The sequence below is a fragment of the Acomys russatus genome, chromosome 16 (assembly GCF_903995435.1).
Source record: "Acomys russatus chromosome 16, mAcoRus1.1, whole genome shotgun sequence".
In the NCBI taxonomy this organism is placed as follows: Eukaryota; Metazoa; Chordata; class Mammalia; order Rodentia; family Muridae; genus Acomys; species Acomys russatus.
In genome coordinates, this window is record NC_067152.1 from 27,495,849 (window position 1) to 27,517,165 (window position 21,317).

A 21,317-nucleotide genomic window follows, 5' to 3' on the forward strand; every position below is an offset into this window, starting at 1 on the left:
AATATGTTCCGGGATCTGAGCGCGATTCAGAGTTGCGCACGCGCAATCTGCACGGCTGAAGCCCAATGAATGACGAAATTCCATATCCGGAGCTTAGCTCTCATTGGAGCGGAGAAAGTTCAGGAGGTGGAGCGGATGGTTTGGCGCCTGCGTCTTGCGGCGAGCGCGCTAGCGGTCGGCGGCGTTGCTGGCGGGAGAGGCTGCAACGCCGATGTTTGAGGAGCGATGCCGAGAGAGATCATCACCTTACAGTTGGGCCAGTGCGGCAATCAGAGTGAGCGAACTTCCAGAACCTCCACCAGCTAGGTTCCTTAGATCCAATGGGGCCCTCGCAATGAGATCCTAGATTCAGTGTGTCCGTCCCAGAACCGTAGTTGCCCTCCGAAAGGCGACCCCCCACCCTGTGCCCAGCTGCCCAAAGCCAAAGGACCCTCCCCTGTCCAGTCGCTGGCCTAGACACTAGGGAGTCCTAAGGCTAAATATCTAACCCTAAGACACAGGCGTTGAGTCCCCGCAGTGGCTACTTGGAACCTACCCACACCCACATATCCTTTTTTTTTCCCCCCTAACCTCCTCCCTCTAAGTTGGGTTCGAGTTCTGGAAACAGCTATGCGCTGAGCATGGCATCAGCCCCGAGGGCATCGTGGAGGAGTTCGCCACCGAGGGCACTGACCGCAAGGACGTCTTTTTCTACCAGGTGCTCCCACCCCTAAGTGACTTGACTGACCAGGACCCTGGGGGCCTGAAGGGACCCGCGGCTGGGAAAGTCACTGGGCAGATGGGAACAGAGTGGCTGTGTTGAGGAGGAAGGGCCTGCAGGAGGCCGAGTTGGGAGGATTCACAGGCTTTGACCCTTCTCGGCTTGCCTTGGACAGGCAGATGATGAGCATTACATCCCCCGGGCTGTGCTGCTGGACCTGGAGCCCCGGGTGATCCATTCCATCCTCAACTCCTCCTATGCCAAGCTCTACAACCCGGAGAACATCTACCTGTCTGAGCACGGAGGAGGAGCTGGCAACAACTGGGCCAGTGGGTTCTCGCAGGTCATTTGCTGTTCCCCTGCAAGGGCTCTCGACTCCTTGGGTGGGCACAGGCCCTGTGACTTTCTGCAGGTGAAACTGGGTCAGAGATGTATACTCTGAGTGCTGGAGCAAGGTAGACGTGGCTACAGGAGCTAACTCAAACGCTTGGAACCCATTCTGGCTAGTACCGTGTTGCGAGCCATTTAAGCACTTTCTATGTTAGCTTAGTAAATCTCCGAATAACCCCAGAAGTAGGTGCTATATAGGTCGTACGTCTTTTATCTACTTGCTCAGCCTCAAAAAACTCTGACACCAAAGAGCTTTCAAACTCTGCTTAGCAAAACCAACGCTCAAAGGAGAAAGGCTTTGTGGATATTTCTAGTCAGTCTACTCATACCTTTCACAGCAGAAATGTTGACATGCTGGGGCAGTGGTGGCGCACGCCTTTAATCCCAGCACTCGGGAGGCAGAGGCAGGTGGATCGCTGTGAGTTCGAGGCCAGCCTGGTCTACAAAGTGAGTCCAGGACAGCCAAGGCTATACAGAGAAACCCTGTCTCGGGAAAAAAAACGTGTGTGTGTGTGTGTCTGTGTGTGTGTGTGTCTGTGTGTGTGTGTGTCTGTGTGTGTGTGTGTGTGTGTGTGTGTGTCTGTGTGAGTGTATAGGCATGTTTGATAATGCACCTCAGACACCTTCATGATTGTATTTCTATTGTTTATTTGGAGGTTCTAGGAACAAACCCAATGCCTTAAACATAAATACTGGACAAACTCACACCACTGAGCTATATGGACATACACCCCCAGCCGTGATATGGTCTTTTTGTTTTATTTGTTTATTGAGACAGGGTTTCTCTGTGTAGCGTTGACTGTCCTGGACTCGCTTTGTACCCCAGGCTGCCCTCGAACTCAAAGTGAGCGATCCGACTGCCTCTGCCTCCCGAGTTCTGGGATTAAAGGCGTGCACCAACACCTCCCAGAACATGGTCTTTTTGCTAAGTATGGATTTTAGCTGTTTCTTTCTTTTTTTTTTTTTTTTTTTTTTTTCTCCCAAGACAGGGTTTCTCTGTGTAACCTTGGCTGTCCTGAAACTTGCTCTGTAGACTAGGCTGGCCTCGAACTCACAGAGATGTGCCTGTTTCTGTCTCCCAAGCGCTGGGATTAAAGGTGTGCACCACCACCCAGCTAATAAACATCTTATATGTATACACAAAATTACCTTTCAAAACCTGAAATATTTTTATTTCTCAAAATATCTGGCTCTGTGAATATTAAATAATGAACTGTGGGCCTGTCTTTTACCTTCATTCTATAATTGAGGAAAAACTGAGATAGTTAAATCTTCCTGAAGTCACAAAACTAGGTTGAAATGAGCTACAATAATAGATGGGGACTGGGCATGTAGTTCAGTTGGCAGAATAAAGCCCTGGGTCTTTTTTTTTTTTTTTTTTAAAGAATTATTATGTACACCATATTCTGCCCACACGTGTGCCTGAATGCCATAAGAGGGCACCAGATCTCATTATAGATGGTTGTGAGCCACCATGTGGTTGCTGGGAATTGAACTCAGGACCTTTGGAAGAACAGACACTGCTTTTAACCTCTCCAACACCCTGGCTTCAGTCTTTAGCATTGCATAACAACTGGGCAGAGAGGGCCAAGCACAGTGGCACACACCTATAATCCCAGCACTCAGGAGGCAGAGGCAGGCGGATCGCTGTGAGTTTGAGGCCAGCCTGGCCTACAAAGAGAGTGCAGGACAGCCAAGATAACACAGCCAAGCCCTGTCTCAAAAAACAACAACAACAACAACAAAAAAGCTGGGCAGAGTGGTGCATGTTGGAGGTGGAGTCAGGAGGATCAGGATGTCAAGGCTATCAGCTCGATGGAGAATTTGATGCCAGCCTAGGCTACTTGAAACCCTGACTGGAAAGAAAAAAAAAAGTGGGTGTGGCGATGCACATCTTTAATCCCAGCACTTGGGAGGCAGAGGCTGGTAGATCCCTGTGAGTTGGAAGCCAGCCTGGTCTACAAAGGGAGTCCAGGACAGCCAAGGCTACACAGAGAAACCCTATCTCGGGCCGGGGCGGGGGGTTGGATTATAGAGTCCTTCCTTAGCACAAGCAAGGTCCTGAGCTCCAGTAATTCAGAACTGTATATGAACAGAAAATCTGGGGTAAGGTGTGAATCGCTTGCTTATTCCCACTGTTGTAGGGGCTTTCAGTGCACAGCAAGGCAGCTGTGGTGTGTATGAGAGTCAAGGGTGGCTACTCTGAGGTCCGTTTTTGTTCCTGGCTCTGTTCCACCTCACCCTTCTGTCTGTCTGTCTGTCCAGGGAGAAAAAATCCATGAGGACATTTTTGACATCATAGATCGGGAAGCAGATGGCAGTGACAGTCTGGAGGTGAGTGTTCCGGGGTGTCACCAGGGCTGGACATGTGGAGGCTTTGCCAACGCCCTTCAGAAATCACCTGTTAGGAGCCATTGAGAGGGTAATGGTGCCGTGTCCAAGTTTGAGAACCTGAATTTGATCCCCAAAACTCATAATAGGATAGAACTAACTTCAAAAAAGTAGTCCTCTAACCCCTACATGTATATAGTGGCGCGCACACACACAATAATTATACTTTTTTTTTTTTTTTTAAGCTGCCTGTTAGGTACAAGAGCCACTCGCTCATCCTTTGCATTGCTCAGAGGCCACTGGGCCTCACTGAAGGCAGGGCGGAGTCTCTCCTAGGCGGGAAGGGGACATTGGGAGACAAGAGCCCAAGACATTGTGGGATGTGTCTAGTTTGAAATTGGGCCTAGAGAAATGGCTCAGTGCTTAAGGGCACTTGCTGCTCTTGTAGAAGGACCCAGGTTCGGTTCCTAGCACCCACGTGGTGGTTCACAGTCATCTGTAGTTTCAGTTCTTGAGGAACTGATGCCCTCTTCTGACCTCCACAGAACCAGGCACACACATTTGTGCACATACATATGTACATGGGGGCAGGCACATAAATATGTTTTTTTGTTTGTTTGTTTGTTTGTTTGTTAATTTTTCGGGCTGGAGAGATGGCTCAGAAGTTAAAAGCATTGGTTGCTCTTCCAAAGGTCCTGAGTTCAATTCCCAGCAACCACATGGTGGCTCCCAACCATCTATAATGAGATCTGGTGCCCTCTTTGGCGTGCAGGTGTACATGTAGGCAAAACACTGTATATATAAGTAAATCTTTTCTCTTTTTTTTTTTTTTTTTTTTTTTTTTTTGGTTTTTCTCTGTGTAACCTTGGCTATCCTGGACTTACTTTGTAGGCTCACTCTGTAGGCATGAGCCGCCACGCCACCTGGGAGGCAGAGGCAGGCTGATCACTGTAAGTTCGAGAATAGCCAAAGCTACACAGAGAAACCCTGTCTCGGAAAAGGGAAAAAAAAAAAAAGGAAAAGGAAAAGGAAATCATGTCAAGGAGGCACAATGGCACACACCTTTAATCTCAGCATGCGGGGAAGCAGGCAAAGGCAGGCAGCTCTCTGTGAGTTCAAGGCCAGGCTGGTCTACAAAGTGAGTCTAGGATAGCCAAGGCTACACAGAGAAACCCTATCTTATAAAACAAAACAAACAAAATTAAATCCTGTCGTTAGACACCTGGACACTTATAATAGCCCCTTTTCCTACACAGGGCTTTGTGCTGTGTCACTCCATTGCTGGGGGGACAGGCTCTGGCTTGGGCTCCTACCTCTTGGAACGACTGAATGACAGGTGAGCCTGTGTTTGGGGAACTAGTTGAAGACAGGTCCTTTACCTTTGTTTCCTAAGGCACTAGGGGCCCAGCAGATATGTCTCCCTGTTCGCTGGACCCCTTTCCACTCCCTCCTACTGTGAGGAAAATGAAGGCACAATGGAGAAAACCAATAATGCTTCTAGAGTTCGGAGCCCAGAATGTAGGCCCTGCCTTGAATATCCAGGAATGTGTCCGGGTTTGGGACCCAGGATCGTACAGTGTCTCTTTTCTTCCTTTGTTCTTTCGGGCTTTTATCCTTTCAAAAATGAAGTCCTCCCTTTTCTACTGTTTTTGGCCCGACCCTAGTTTTCCTGTTCACAGACAGACAGATGCTCCTAGACACATTGAGCAAGTTGGGGTTCACCAGATCTTTAACCTATTGCCCTCTTCTCCCAACCTCACCAGGTACCCCAAGAAACTAGTACAGACATACTCGGTGTTTCCCAACCAGGACGAGATGAGTGACGTGGTGGTCCAGCCCTACAACTCCCTCCTCACACTAAAGAGGCTGACCCAGAATGCAGACTGTGTGGTGAGCCCAGGGTTCTCCTGGTTCCTGCTCTCATCCCCTCGAGCCCTCTTGTGCCCCGAGATTGAGAGGGTCCTTTTTAAATGAGTGTTGCAGGCCATGAGGTTCAACGCTAGACTCAGGCTGAGCTCCTGATGTTCTTGTCTCCATAAATCCTCAGCCCTCTGCTATTCCGTCTAGGTGGTTCTGGACAACACGGCCCTGAACCTCATCGCCACGGACCGCCTGCACATCCAGAACCCGTCCTTCTCCCAGATCAACCAGCTGGTGAGTCCTACCACCTGCCAGAGGGTCGTCAGAGGAGGGGTGTTCCACCTGCATCGAGCCCCATAACCTATGGGCTCTCCTGTTCCCAGGTATCCACCATCATGTCAGCCAGCACCACCACCCTGCGCTACCCCGGATACATGAACAATGACCTCATCGGCCTCATCGCCTCGCTCATCCCCACCCCTCGGCTCCACTTCCTTATGACCGGCTACACGCCCCTCACCACGGACCAGTCCGTAAGCGCTCCCGCAGTGAACCAGCACTGTGGCCTCTCTCTTCTCCCTGCTGTTCCAGGAGCCCCCTCTGCAGCCCTTCACCACCCCATCCTCTCAGAAGCCGTACTCGGGGACTGACACTGTGCCACTAGCTTGCTGCCCTGTCTCCACTTCCTAGTGCCTTTGGCTCCTGCAGGGGCGGTGCTGATTGGGATCTGCTTCTGCTCATGCGCAAGGGCAGGGGTTTGCTGAGCTGAGAGCCAGGATCCTCTGCCTGTGCATCTCTGGGTTGCTCCCTGACTGCTGACCTGGTCCCTGTGGACCCCCGCTTTTCCCTCAGGTGGCCAGTGTGAGGAAGACAACAGTCCTAGATGTCATGAGGCGACTGCTCCAGCCCAAGAACGTGATGGTGTCCACAGGTCGGGACCGGCAGACCAACCACTGCTACATCGCCATCCTCAACATCATCCAGGGGGAGGTGGACCCCACCCAGGTAAGGGAGGCCCCATCACCCTGTCCCCAGGTCCGCAGGGTGGAGGAGAAGCAACCACCCCCCCCCTCTCTGCCCACCCCAGGTCCACAAGAGCCTGCAGAGGATCCGGGAAAGGAAGTTGGCCAACTTCATCCCCTGGGGCCCAGCCAGCATCCAGGTGGCCCTGTCGAGGAAGTCTCCCTACCTGCCGTCCGCCCACCGGGTCAGCGGGCTCATGATGGCCAACCACACCAGTATCTCCTCGGTGAGCAGTCTTCTGTTTGTCTTTGTGTTGCTGGGAGTCAAACCCAGGGCTCCAGGAATGGTAGGTAGCTCTCCCACCTCTGAGCCACACCCCCCCTAGCTCCTGCTCTTGGGCCACTCTGTCCCACCGCCTGCCACCATCAGCATCCCAGAGTCCATCCGTAGTTCTGTGTCCTGCACTGGGTGCCATCCTGAAGCACTCCTCCTCTCCAGCTGTGTAAGCTGCACCTGCTTTGCCCATCTGCAGTCCTGCCACCCCTGCTCCTGGCATCCGACTGTGGAGAATAACCCGGCCTTGGGTTCCCGGTCTCTCTGTACTGTTTCTCAAATTTCTTTGTGACACCCCCACCCCCACCCCCGTCCTGTCTCCATGCCCCAAGCTCTTCGAACGGACCTGTCGCCAGTTTGACAAGCTGCGGAAACGGGAGGCCTTCATGGAGCAGTTCCGCAAGGAGGACATCTTCAAGGACAACTTTGACGAGATGGACACATCGAGGGAGATTGTGCAGCAGCTGATCGACGAGTACCATGCGGCCACACGGCCGGACTACATCTCCTGGGGCACCCAGGAGCAGTGAGTCCCCTGGGGGCAGGGACCCTCATCTGCCTTACTGGTTGGCCCAGGCCCTGCCTAGCTGACTGTCCCCCTCAGAGCACAGATCAGGGACCTCACAAATCACTCGCATCCGCACATCCGCACACTGTCTGTTGGCTTGGGGGGTGGGTAACTTCTTCTCCCAGAGTATTTATCTTTAATAAAAGCACTGGATGTAAGTCAAGGCGCTGGTCTCTTTGAACTCGGGCTTCTGAGCTGGGGACCGACCAAGGCGCCTGTTTCTTCACTCGAGGTTTCCTCCTGCAATATTTTTTAATTGAATGTGGATTGGTGTTTTGCTTGCATGTGTGTCTGTGTGAGGATGTCAGATCTTAGAGTTACAGACAGTTGTGAGCTGCCATGTGGGTGCTGGGAACTGAACCCAGGTCCTTTGGAAGAGCAGTCAGTGCTCTTAACTGCTGAGCCATCTCTCCAGCCCTCCTCCTGCACTTTCATCTCTTAGATGCTTATCTTCGCCTCTAGCTCTGCCTTTGGCCTAATTGTGGAGGACACAGACGGCTCTTTCCCCTGCCGGCATTCCTTTTCAGAGTAAATGATAGCATCTTTTTCTCTGTCCAACCTCCTCTGGCCCCAGTTCCTCCCCAACTGTATCAGGCGAACATTCCGTTGCTCACACCTTTCCTCACTGGAGTGTGATGCTGGCTGTGACAGCATGCCTGGGGCCACCACACTACCTTCCTCTAGGTTCTAACCAGGGAAGTCAGCCTAAGTGCATTTCGGCTTCTGGAAGTGCTGGAGAGCAAGAGAGCCCAGACTGGAGCCTGAGGAACAGCAGGAGACTGTGCCTGACACTTAGACCAGGCACGGGGCAAAGTGGCTCCATAGGAGATGTGTCTGACACTTAGACCAGGCAGGATGCAAAGTGGCTCTGTAGCTGACATTTCCTAATTCTGTCCTCGACTGGTCTTCACTTATGCAAGGCTGTTACTAAATTTTATCCATTGGTGTGTGATTAGGAGTGTTGTGAGCTTTAGGGTAAGAGTGGAAGTCAGAATAGCTGGGGGCTAGTCTCTTTCCTACCAAGTGGGTCCCAGGGAACAGAACTTAGGTCGTTGGCCTCAGGGGCAAGCAGCTTTGCCTGCTAAGCCATCTCACCACCTTTTTAATTTTTTTCTTTTTAAAAGTTATTTTTGAGCCGGGGATGGGAGTGGGATGAGGGGGTGGCGCATACCTTTAATCCCGGCACTTGGGAGGCACAGGCAGTTCAAGGCCTGGTCTACAAAGTGAGTCCAGGACAGCCAAGACTACACAAAGAAACCCTGTCTCAAAAGGAAAAACAAAAGGCCAGTGGTGGGAAAATCAGGAGGCAGAGGCAGGTGGATCTCTGAGTTCGAGGTAGCCTAGTCTATAGAGTGAGTTCCAGGACAACCAGAGCTACACAGAGAAAGCCTGTCTCAGAAAAGTCCTTGGGGCCCACAGGGTAAAGCAGGTTCTCCCTAGATTGTGGAAGACTGTCAAGGGACCCACTGAATGCTTATATACCCCACAGGTAGGCACTGTAATGTCAAATTGGGCATGGTGGCTCACACCTCTAGTCCCAGGACTCTGGGAGGCAGACAGGTCTACAAAGCAGGACAGTAAGGCTACACAGAGAAACCTTGTCTGGGGAAAAAAAAACAAAACCATAATGACTGCTGAACACCATGCATCAAGTACACTGCCTTGTGTAATCCTAATTACAAACCTATGAAGGGCTGGGTATCATTACCGATCTCATTTTATGAATGAGGAAACAACAAAGTAGATTGCCAAAACACTCCACTACATAGCAGAATTGAAACAAGCTCTGCTGTCAATGACCAGCATCTGTGTTTGCCTAGGGTTATTTTTTTGGGGGGGGGTTGTTTGTTTTTAGTTAGTGGGGTTTGGTTTTGGGGTTTTGTTTTGTTTTTGAGACAGGGTTTCTCTGAGCAGCTTCGATTGTCTTGGACTGGCTTTGTAGACCAGGCTGGCCTCGAATTCACATCGATCTGCCTGCTTCTGCTTCCGGAGTGCTCGGGATTAAAGGCGTGCACCGCCGCCGCCACCACCCAGCCTGTTGTGTCTGTTTTTAAGTAATAGGCAAACAAGCCCATTCTTGGCGGTGGGGGCGTTGAGACACGGTTTCTCTGTGTAGCCTTGGCTGTCCTAGACTCACTTTATAGACCAGGCTGGCCTCGAACTCACAGAGATCCACCTGCCTCTGCCTCCCTGAGTGCTAGGATTACAGATGTGCACCACCAAGCCGGGCTTCAACATACCATTTTTCCGGCTGTATTTATTTTATCTCCACATGTGTGTATGTGTGTAAGCCTGGTTGCCCACAGAGATCAAAAGAAGGCATTGGTTCCCATGGAATTGAGCTCCAGATGGTAACCAGCCACTGTGCGGGGGCTGGGAACTAAACCCAGGTCCTCTGCAAGAGCAAGTATCTAGCCACTATCTTTCCTCTGAGATTATGTCCCACTATGGAGCCCAGGCTAACCTTGGACTTGCCATGCTCCTCCTGCCTCTGCCTCTGTAGTGCTAGGACTGTATTATGTGCCGCCATTGCAGGCACACACACACACACCACTTTTGTGTGGTGCCAGGGAACAAATGTAAGGCTGTGTGAGTTAGGCAAGCACTGTTCCATGGAGCTACACTCCTAGCACTGGTGTCTGTCTAACCACTGGCACTGTGTTTCCTTTCGTAACTTCCAGGCCAGGTTTTTTGTTTGGTTTTGGTTTTGGTTTTTCGAAACAGGGTTTCTCTGTGAAGTCTTGGCTGTCCTGGACTCACTTTGTAGACCAGGCTGGCCTCGAACTCACAGCGACCCGCCTGCCTCTCCCTCCCGAGTGCTGGGATTAAAGGTGTGCGCCACCACTCCCGGCTCCAGGCCAGTATTGAATCTGTTCATTTCTGGGAGCTTTTGGAGCCACAAGATAAGCCCATGGCTTGCAAAGATACGGGGACCTCGAGTGCTTATGTAAAGAAAGCACGTTCAATCCCCAGTAATATCACCATTAACTGACTTCAGGTTCAACTGCCACATACCCATCACTCAGTGCAAGGTAGCTGGTAGCGTGCCTGCCCTCAGGTTGCTTTAGGCAAATACTTCACTTCTCACTGGGCTAGGAGGCTGAGTCCACAGATGGAGCATATACAGGCCAGCCCCCATGCTAAGATGAAACCCGTGCTGAACTAAGGCAGGAAACAGGCAGGCAGAGCCAAGTTTCAGGCTGTCTTGGCAATGAAGAGTCTACAAGCTTTTCCCACCATAGTCAAAACGACCAGTCCCACCCTGTCATTTGCTAAAACCTGCAGGAGGCTGACTCTGGCAGACAGCATGGTCATGATTAACCTGCTGCCTGTTCCCTCTCAGGGAGAAAGGTGGCTTCTGTGAAAGCGAGAGTGCACCCGGTGCCTGCTGTGCTCATCTCCCACTTCTACACTGTTGGATGCTCTGCTGCATCCCTCCTCCCCATTTGATGACCTTATTCCTGATGGCCAAACTTTGGTCCTTTGGGGCATCTATATAAGTGGCTGGTGTTAGCCAGGTGTGGTGGCGCACGCCTGTAATCCCAGCACTCAGGAAACAGGGGCAGGAAGATCACTGTGAGTTCGAGGCCAGCCTGGTCTATAAAGTGAGTCCAGGATAGCCAAGAATGGGCTTGTGGTGACATGGGTTTAATTCTAGCACTCAGAAGGCAGAGGTAGGCGAGTCTCTGAGTTCAAAGCCATCCTGGTCTACAAAAAAAAAAAAAAAAAACTGAGTTCCAGGATAGCCAGGGCTACACAGAGAAACCCCGTCTCAAAAAAAAAAAAAAAAAAATTAAAAAATGGGGAGTGAGGGTGGGCAGAATGCTAGCTTTGAATAGCAGTATGTCCACCAGCCCAACAGAGTGAGTAAGCCAGGCATGGTGGTACACGCCTTTAATCCCAGCACTTAGGAGACAGAGTCAGGCAGATCAATGTGAGTTCGAGGCCTGCCTGGTCTACAAAATGAGTCCAGGACAACCAAGGCTAACACAGAGAACCCTGTCTCAAAAAACAAAACAAAAAACCAAAAACAATTATAAAAAAAAGGAGGAGGGAGTAAATTCCCTAGCAGGGAGGAGTGACTGCAAAGCTGCCTCTTCACTGATTGGTGTGAGCCAGGTGTTAGGAACATGGACCAGCTCTTCAATGCCAGCGTCAGCCAGGCCCCTCCCCCAAGGCTATTTCCAGATCACCCAACACCCCAGACAGGGGCAGGCCCCTCCCAGTTCTTGGCCGGCAGCAAACCCCAAACTGTGTCAAGCAGAGGGCAGTGCAGAGGCCAGGTGGAAAGAGGCCTCTGGGAATCGGGGGCAGCAGGTGGTGCCGGTAGTGAAAAGCCCTTGTGGTCAGAGATATTGCAAGGCACTGCTATAAGTGTCCTGACTGAACGTGTGGGGGTGGGGTTGCTGTGAAAAAGCTGGAGAGGAAGCCTGATGCCCAAGCCAGGAGCAGGGATGTCTTTAACCAAACGACAAGAGAAAGTTAGCCATTTGAAGGTGCTGTTCTCAGACTACTCCATGTGAGGTGATGTCACTCCAGGGCCCCTGGAACGTGGGTGAGACAGAGCACTGGAGCAGGAAGCACGCATCCCAAAATAGACTTGTGTACATGAATCTAAAACATAGGGACAGTTACTTTGAAGAATGGATTGAGGGTAGGTCAGGAGGTGCCAAGCAGAAATGGCGGTAAGATGGAACATAGCCACTAAACAAGGTGTCGCCAGATGCGTTAGTCCATTGGGGCTCATCCAGGGTCTCCACCAGCCAAAAACTTTCTAGATCTCCTTACAAAAGCAGCAGCCCTCCGTGGAGAGTCAGTTAAAACCTGGAAGACAAGCCGGGCGTGGTGGCACACGTCTTTAATCCCAGCACTCAGGAGGCAGAGGCAGGTGGATAGCTGTGAGTTCGAAGCCAGCCTGGTCTACAAAGCGACTCCAGGACAGCCAATGCTAACACAGAGAGACCCTGTCTCAAAACGCAAAAGAAAAAACTGGAAGACAATACATGCTCTGCTATCGGCCACCTCCAGTACTCCTCCCCTACATATCCTCCCTACATACCCCCCCAAACAAGGAAGGACCCACTCTGGAAAAATAACAAAAGCATTTGAGTTTGATGTTCAGGGAGCTGGAGAGATGGCTCAGTGGCTAAAAGCGCTGTTTCTCACAGAGAACCAGGGTTCAGTTCCCAGCACCCACTCAACGGTTCACAACCATCAGCAACTCCACGCCCAGGGGCGATGATGCCCTCTGACCTCAGGCACCAAGCATGAATGTGGTGCATTTATACATGCATTCAGACAAAAGACACATACACATAAAATAAGTCTTATAAAAAGAAGAAAAATAATAATACAATAAAATTGGCATTCCATTTTTCTATTCTATCACTTAACACTTGTTGGGTCACCTCTTTTCTTTTTGTGACAGGGTCTCATTTTGTAGCCTTCCTGGCTTGAACTCATAATCCCCCTGCCTCAGCTTCCCAATACTAGGATTACAGGCACATTCCTCCCCACCCAGCTGACACCAGCACTTTCCTAAAAATGGAAACTAAAGGGCTGGCCAGATGGCTTGGCAGATAAAGGCTCCTATGCGGAGTGATGGCTTTCTGGCCCTTCCTGTGTGTCTCCCTGCAGTCTTGCCTCCTGCCCTCCCTTTGCCTCTGTGCCTCATCCTCCTCTAAGTAAGAAGTTCTAAAAAAAAAGAGCAGGAGACAGTATAAAATTCTGGAGGCTCTTCTGGAGAACCTCTGCTTTCACTGAAGGGTCCACAGTGTGCCAGCAAGGTGTGCAACTAATAGGCTTTTTTGTTTGTTTGTTTTGCTTTTTGGTTTTTCTAGACAGGGTTTCTCTGTGTAGCCTTGGCTGTCCTGGACTCACTTTGTAGACCAGGCTGGCCTCGAACTCACAGCGATCTGCCTGACTCTGCCTCCCGAGTGCTGGGGTTAAAGGCGTGCGCCACCACGCCTTGCCTAATACTCTTTTTGTTTGTTTGTTCTGTTTTGATTTTGATTTTCCAGATAGGGTTTCTTTCTGTAGCCCTAGCTGTTCTGGAACTCACTCTGTCTCCTGAGTGGTGGGATTAAGGCGTGCACCACCACCACCTGCTCAACTAAGACTCTTGATGGTCTGTCTGTTGGTTTGTTTTTGTTTTCCTTTTGTGTATGTGTGGTTTTGGTTTTTGGTTTTTTGAGACAGGGTTTCCCTGTGTAGCCTTGGCTGTCCTGGACTCACTTTGTAGACCAGGCTGGCCTCGAACTCGCAGCGATCCGCCTGCCTCTGCCTCCCGAGTGCTGGGGTTAAAGGCGTGCGCCACCACCGCCCAGCCATCTTTATTATTTTTTAAATTACATACATATATGTGTGTCTACATAATGGTGCGTACTTATGTGAATGCAGGTACTCACTGAGTCCAGAAGAGGGTGCCAGATCCCTTGGAGTTGGAGTTAAAGGTACTTGGAAGCAGACAGGTGCTGGGAACTGAACTCAAGGTCCTCAAGCCTTCCAGCCTCTTAACAGCTGAGCCATCTCCCCAGCCCCTTTCTGCCTTCTCTTAATATAAAAAGAAAGACACGACCAGGGCGTGGTGGCGCACGCCTTTAATCCCAGCACTCGGGAGGCAGAGGCAGGCGGATCGCTGTGAGTTCGAGGCCAGCCTGGTCTACAAAGTGAGTCCGGGATGGCCAAGGCTACACAGAGAAACCCTGTCTTGAAAAAACAAACAAACAAACAAATAAATAAATAAGAAAGAATTTAAAACACCTTTAAGAGCCAGGCAGACATAGTGGCGCACACCTGTAATCCCAGCACTCGGAGGCAGAGTCAGGCAGATCACTGTGAGTTCCAGGCCTGCCTGGTCTACAGAGTGCGTTCCAGGACAGCCAAGGTTACACAGAGAAATCCTGTCTTGAAAAAAAAAATTTTTTTTAATTAAAAAAAGAAAAAGAAAAACCAAAACCAAATAAACAAAGCAAAAAAATCTTTAGCTGGTCATGGTGGTGCACACCTTTAATCACAGCACTTGAGAGGCAGAGGCTGGCGGATCTCAGTGAGTTTGAGGCCAGCCTGGCCTACAAAGCAAGTCCAGGACACCCACAGAGAAACCCTGTCTTGAAAAAATAAACAAATAAGAATATTTAAGGCTTATTTTGTGTGTGAGAGTGTTTTGTCTGCCTGCATGTATATGTACCATATGAGGTCAGACGGTGTTGGCTTCCTGGAACTGGAGTTATCGCTGGTTATGAGCTGCCATGTCAGTGCTGAGAAGCAAACCTCAGCTCTGTGTAAGAACATCAGTGCCGGGGTTTGGGATTTAGCTCTGTAGTAGAGCACTTGCCTAGCAAGTGCAAGGCCCTGGGTTCAGTGTCCTCAGCTCTTAAAAAAAAAAAAAAAGTGCTGCTGGGCGTGGTGGTGGCACATTTTTAATCCCAGCACTCGGGAGGCAGAGGCAGGCAGATTGCTGTCAGTTCAAGGACAGCCTAGTCTACAAAGACAGCCAGGACTACAAGAGAAACCTTGTCTTGAAAAAACAAACAACAACAAAAAAACCAACAGTGCTCTCAAGGGCTGAGGCATCTCTCAAAATCTCTAAATAGCAAATAGCAAGTTTAAAGATGATAAAAAGTGGAGCTGGAGAAATGGCTCAGAGGTTAAGAGGACTAGCCACTCTCCCAAAGGTCCTGAGTTCAATTTCCAGAAACCACATGGTGGCTCACAACCATCTATAATGAGATCTGGTACTGTGCCATCGGCTGTTGTGCAAGCGTACACCCTGGAAGAATACTGTATCATAATAAATAAATAATTTTAAAAAATAAAGATAATAAAAAGTGAAGCCTTGTTGTATGGTTAAGCTTCATAAGGGCCCCACCTAAGGGGTTCCAGTGTTCCTGGGAGAGGGGCGTAAGACTGCTGCCATGTGTTGGGAAGCCCTTTACCCTGCATGATGCACTCACACACACGCACTAGTTATCCGGCCCTTTGAGGAAGGATATTTGTCATTTATCATCAGAAGGAAATGGGCACAGGAAGATAAGGAACTTCCTTGAGTTCACACACTGGTAAGTAAAACACTCTGGACCCCAGGACCTCTGGCTCTAAATCAGTACACCAGTCCACCGGTCCCGCTGAACCAGCATGCTACAGTCTCCAATGACATTGGAGGTTCTTGAGCTGGGAGGAGGGATGGGGAATTTGCACTCATCTGGAGCTGCCTTGGAGAGAGCTGTGATTTGAGTCTGGAATGGTCCCTACAGGCTCATCTTTTGTACGTGCGGTCCTCAGATTGTAGCAATGTGTAGCATGGCTGTGAACCGTATGCATGTCTGGTGTCCATGGAGGCCAGACACACACAAATAAAAACTTTTTTTTTCTTTTTTTTTTTTTTGGTTTTTTTGAGACAGGGTTTCTCTGTGTAGCCTTGGCCATCCTGGACTCACTTTGTAGACCAGGCTGGCCTTGAACTCACAGCAATCTGCCTGCCTCTGCCTCCCGAGTGCTGGGATTAAAGGCGTGTGCCACCACGCCCGGCTAATAAAAACATTTTTAAAAGACTCTTCCTTGTGGGTTCTCAAATCAATACTAACAATTCCTGGTGGCAAAAAATTAAAGGCACTTTTTTTGTTTTGTTTTTGTTTTTTTTTTGTTTGCTTGTTTGTTTTGGTTTTTCAAGACAGGGTTTCTCTGTATAGCCTTGGCTGTCCTGGTCTCACTTTGTAGACCAGGCTGGCCTCGAACTCACAGTGATCCACCTGCCTCTGCCTCCCGAGTGCTGGGATTAAAGGCGTGCGCCACCACCGCCCGGCTTTTTTTCTTTTTTCTTTTTTTTTGGTTTTTCGAGACAGGGTTTCTCTGTGTAGCCTTGGCTGTCCTGGACTCACTTTGTAGACCAGGCTGGCCTCAAACTCACAGCGACCTGCCTGCCTCTGCCTCCCAAGCACTGGGATTAAAGGCATGTGCCACCACCGCCCGGCTAAGGGCACTTCTTAACAGACAAACAAGGAGAAGAACGAAAGCCCAGGGTTGTTTTGTTTTAAGTTTTTATTCCATGTACCTATTTGTTTATTGTGTGTGAGGATATGGGTACCTTATGGGAGGTCAGAGGATAACTGTGAGGAGTCTACCACGTAGGTCCCAGGGATTGAATTCAGGCTGTCAGTCAGCAAACACCTTTACCCCTGCTGAGCCATCTCCCTGGGACAAAAGACTAATTGGAAACTTTAACTGTTCCCCATAGACATAAAACCCTACAGAAGATTTGAGAATAAAAAGTTAACCAATCAATTCAGGTGTGGCGTATGCCTATAGTGCAAGCAGAGACAGGAGTTTAAGTCTGTGGTTCTGCAGAGGGGGGAGAGGGTGGTGTAGGGGTATAGGAGTGTGGGGGTTGGGGAGGCATAGAGGGGGGAGGGGGAGGGGAAGGTATAGGGGAGTGGAGGAGGAATGGGGGTGTGGGAGATGTGGAGGGTGTGAGGTGAGGAGTCGTGAGGGTGTGTGTGTGTGTGTGTGTGTGTGTTGTTTTTTTTTTTGGTTTTTCAAGACAGGGTTTCTCTGTTTAGCCTTGGCCATCCTGGACTCACTTTGTAGACCAGGCTGGCCTCGAACTCACAGCGATCCGCCTGCCTCTGCCTCCCGAGTGCTGGGATTAAAGGCGTGCGCCACCACGCCCGGTTTGTGTGTTGACTGGGAATGAAGCTCAGTAGACAGCATGTTTGCCTGACAGGCACAAAGCCCTGGTTTCACCCCTGGGACTCATAAAATTGGACTGCACTCTGTGATACTGGACCGCAACCCTAACACCTATGAGGAAGATGCAAAGTTCAAGGTTATCTGAGGCTGAGTGGTGAGCTTAAAGCCAACCTGGGCCATTTCAGAAAAGAAAAAAAAAGAGTTATGAAATCCATGAGGTCCTGTTGTTTGTCCCTTGTCCTCTGAGCTCAGGCCACACAGGTAGGTACACGGTGACCTAATGAGACAACGTCTTTTCTCTGAGACTGACACAGGCTGGTCCTCCCTGCTGTCGCCTGTACCCTCCCACCGATGGCTCCATCACTCTCCCCTCCAGACAGCCTGGCCAGCCAGGATGGTCTGGCGCTCAATTTGTCACCTGGTAATGCTGAGTGAGAAGGACTTCCAGCTGGCCAGTCACATCGGTCCATGTGTCCCCTCTTCTCCGCCTCTGTCTCTCATGCCCTCCAGCTGCTGTAGATAAACCAGTAAGCACCGGCACCTGGACATCCTTGAGGCAAATTTTCTGGAATCTATATTCTGAGAAGTGTCCGCTTAGCCCAGTGAGATCTGCCACTTGGCCACTGGCCAGATTACATTTTCTGGGTCACTTTGACCTCTTCAAAGGCCACAGCTATCATGATCCTCCCACGCTGACATCTTTCCTTTTCTTTTTCTTTTCTTTTTTTTTTTTTTTTTTTTTCCAGTTTTTAGAGACAGGGTTTCTCTCTGCTATTTTAGCTGTCCTGCACTCACTTTGTAGACCAGACTGGCCTCGAACTCATAGGGATCCGCCTGCTTCTGCCTCTCCAGTGCTGGGATTAAAGGTGTGCGCCACCACACTCCCGCACTGACATCTTATTCCAACTCTGTCTGCCTGCGTTCTGGCCCCAGCCTGAGTGCTCATCTGTACAGAGAGGGTCATTCTAGCCTCCCCTGACCTGTGTCCTAAAGGACAGCGGCCGGGCTCCCTTTATTCAGGATTTGGCTGCTTTCCACTTCAGTTACCTAAGATACCTCTGAGCTAAGCGTGGCGATGTACACGTGTAATCTGGCATTCCAGGAGGTGGAGGCAGGAGGGACCAGGAGTTCCAAGACCAACATGCGCTACTGTGGGGCCCTGTTGCCAAAACCAAGGAAACCAGTGGTCAAAAAAAATAGGTGGAAAAAAAAAAAAAGGATAGGTGAAACTTTCAGAAGTAACGATCCCCTGGGAGTAACTCTTCCGGTCTAGTCTTTGTCAATGGTGAGAAGCCAGGTAGCCTCTTCCCTTCCACAAATACAGACTTAGTCCTACAGGTAGAGGCAGGCCCCAGAGGCCATCTTGGATGGTCTAAACTATTACATAACATATTTTAAGCGGTTTTTTTTTTTTAACTTTTTTTTTTCTTTTTGAGAGAGAGTCTCCTGCACCCAGTCTGGCCTTAAGCTCCTTCTAGAACCACAGCCTTGAATGCTTGATTCTCTTACCCTCATCTTCAGAGTGCCCCACTAACAGTATATTTTTTTTAAATAAATATTTGTTTTATTTTATGAGCATTTTGCCTAAACGCATGTCTGCGTACCACATTTCTGATGACCTCAGGGGTAAGAATAAAGGAATCTGAGCCGGGCATGGTGGCGCGTGCCTTTAATCCCAGCACTGGGGAGGCAAAGGCAGGTGGATCGCTGTGAGTGTGAGGTCAGCCTGGCCTCCTACTATGACAAGTCCTTCCTTGAAACAGGGTCCCAGTGTGTACCCCAGGATGGCCTAAAAATTAGAACCTTCTCCTCTATGCCCTGCGGTTCTGGATGACAAATCAGTACCCACCACACCCACTAGCCTTACAACTCAGTTTCGAGCAGTGCAGTTCCATTAAAATATCTTGGTGCGCCAGATAGTGGTGGTGCATGCCTTTAATCCCAGGGTTTGGGAGGCAGAGGCAGGGAGATCACTGTGAGTTCGAGGCTAACCTGGTCTACAAAGTGAGTCCAGGATAGTCGAGACTACACAGAGAAACCCTGTCTCAAAAACCCAAAAATAAATAAATTAATTAATTAATTTAAAAAATGTCTTGGTAACTTGGTAATCTTGCTCTCAGAAAGTTGTTACTAACTGGAATTGTGATCGTGGGCAGGCCACTTCCTGTCCCTGTCTCTTGGTTTCCTCATTCATTCATTCCACAGATGTTCATTGAGAGCCTACTAATTTGTACACACCTGTTAAGCGAAGGCAACAAAGATGGGCAAGATGCCACAACTGTAGATTCCCTCTGCCCATCTCTCTCCTATCAGTGGAAATAAGTCATCACATCTCAGTGTCATGAGGTCCCCAGTGAGGAGGTTGGACAAGACACCAGAGGAAACAGAGGCAGACACTTACAGACCAGGAGTGCAGGGGTCTGTAAAATAAAGAGTTGTGTGTCTAAATGGGTCTGCTAATCTAAGGTTGAGATGCCTCCCAAAAGCACAGACGCTGTTGAGATGCTCAGATCCAGGGGACTGTGAGCATCACCAGCTCTAAACTAGTGCACATCAGGAGTTTTGAACTATTCCTGGCCCAAGACTGTGCAGGCCGATTCAATGTCAGAAGCACATTTACACATTTGAGCTATACGTGCACTTATAGGACGGAAGAAATGAATACCAAATCTAGACTTACGTGGAATGAACCCATCATAATGCAAGCCAAGTGTGGTGGCCGATGCCTTGAATCCCAGCACTTGACAGGTAGAGGCGGGAGGATGAAGAGCTGAAGGCCAGCTCCGGTTAAAAATGGAGGTGAAGGCCAGACTGTACCACAAGGGACTCTGTCTCAACAAAACAAGACAAAAATGACAACAACAAAACTTGTCTTTAAAACATAGGTAGTGCCGGGCATGGTGGCGCACGCCTCTAATCCCAGCACTCGGGAGGCAGAGGCAGGAGAATCATTGTGAGTTCGAGGCCAGCCTGGTCTACAAAGTTGAGTCCAGCCCAGCCAAGGACCCTGTCTCGGGGAGGTGGGGGGGGGGGGAGGGGAAGGTAGCTGGGTGTGGTGGCACATGCCTTTAATCCCAGCACTCGGGAGGCAGAGGTAGGTGGATCCCTGTGAGTTCGAGGCCAGCCTGGTCTACAAAGTGAGTCCAGGACAGCCAAGGCTACACAGAGAAACCCTGTCTCAAAAAATAAACAAACAAACAAAAACCCATAAAACATAGCTACAAAGAAACGGTTTTTTCCCCCTCAGAAACTCAGTATTCACCCTGTGTACTCTGAACTAGCGCTTTCTATCTGTGAGTCACAACTAAGGTAAACACCAGCTAATGCCATGTAAACCCATACCTACTGAAGAGAATAGTTATACATTCCTAAAAACCACTAGGGATCCTCCCACATTGTCATTTTACTTCCTGGCTTTTCTATATTTTCGTTTCTTTTTTGTTGGTTTTTCGAGACAGGGTTTCTCTGTGTTACAGAGTCCTGGCTGTCCTGGACTCAACTTTGTAGGCCTGGCTGGCCTCGAACTCATAGAGATCTGCCTGCCTCTACCTCCAGGAGTTCTAGGATTAAAGGCGTGTACCACCATTCCCGGCTTTCTTCAAAATTTTTAAAAATTATTTTATATTGTGCAATGGTGGCCAGCCTGGTCTATAGAGTAAGTTCCAGGACAGCAAGGGCTACACAGAGAAACTCTGTCTTGAAAAACTCAAAATAAATAAATAAATAAAACAAGACATCTCTACATTAGCAAGTAAAAGCCAACAGGGATTATAAGATTTTTGTTTGTTTGTTTGTTTCCCCAGTCACTTCTAGATAGGTTCTGGGGGAGGAAGCCCGCCAGACGAGGGGACACAAGATAAAATCACTTTGGTTCCTATATGTGAGAACACTTGGTTTCAACAGCAAAAACCACTTCAAGCCACTAGTGTGTCCCCTGTGCCATGACGCTGTACATCAGAAGACGGCAGGATCCTGCACATGGCTCGGTTTCCAGGGTTTCTTGGCTCCTTACTAGAGCACAAGGTGATTCCACCATCCATCGGTCCCATCCTGTTTGGTATTGGTCCATCCCGAGAACTTCCTGGTTCACTTGCTTTGTCACTAATGTGCAGATTGTAGTAGCTCTCACTGGGGACTCTTCAGCGTCACTGAGGAGCCACAGGCTCTACAAGGCAGACCTGCTGAGCTCCAAAGTCAACAGCCAAAGTCTTACTCAGAGTAGGGAAGTAGGGAAGGCACTGGGCAAGCTAACTGCAGCTACTACCCTTCAAGGGAGCTGGGTGGAGTGGGGCACCAGATTGTAATCCCAGCACTTGGGAGGAGGAGGCAAGAGAACCCAGAGTTTAAAAACCATCCTGGGCAGCTGGGCAGTGGTGGCGCACACCTTTAATCCCAGCACTCGGGAGGCAGAGGTAGGTGGATCCCTGTGAGTTCAAGGCCAGCCTGGTCTACAAAGGGAGTCCAGGACAGCCAAGGTTAAACAGA

At 49.7% G+C, this 21,317-nt stretch overlaps 1 protein-coding gene across 1 annotated transcript; it reads left to right on the plus strand.

Moving 5' to 3' along the window:
• Positions 1–112: 112 nt before the first annotated feature.
• On the plus strand, positions 113–7,303 carry Tubg1 (tubulin gamma 1). The gene is made up of 11 exons (XM_051158660.1): positions 113–274; positions 585–697; positions 876–1,043; positions 3,356–3,424; positions 4,678–4,757; positions 5,185–5,311; positions 5,489–5,575; positions 5,665–5,814; positions 6,134–6,286; positions 6,369–6,530; positions 6,910–7,303. The coding sequence occupies exons 1-11, from the start codon at positions 226–228 to the stop codon at positions 7,105–7,107; spliced, it is 1,356 nt and encodes a 451-aa protein (XP_051014617.1). The 5' UTR covers positions 113–225; the 3' UTR covers positions 7,108–7,303.
• Positions 7,304–21,317: the final 14,014 nt, after the last annotated feature.

Excerpts from the sequence above, each read along its gene's own strand:
- Tubg1 (XM_051158660.1), top strand. The coding sequence starts at position 226 with ATGCCGAGAGAGATCATCACCTTACAGTTGGGCCAGTGCGGCAATCAG. Across the intron at positions 698-875 it reads AGGACGTCTTTTTCTACCAG|GCAGATGATGAGCATTACAT; the intron begins GTGCTCCCACCC and ends TGCCTTGGACAG. Across the intron at positions 1,044-3,355 it reads GGGCCAGTGGGTTCTCGCAG|GGAGAAAAAATCCATGAGGA; the intron begins GTCATTTGCTGT and ends CTGTCTGTCCAG.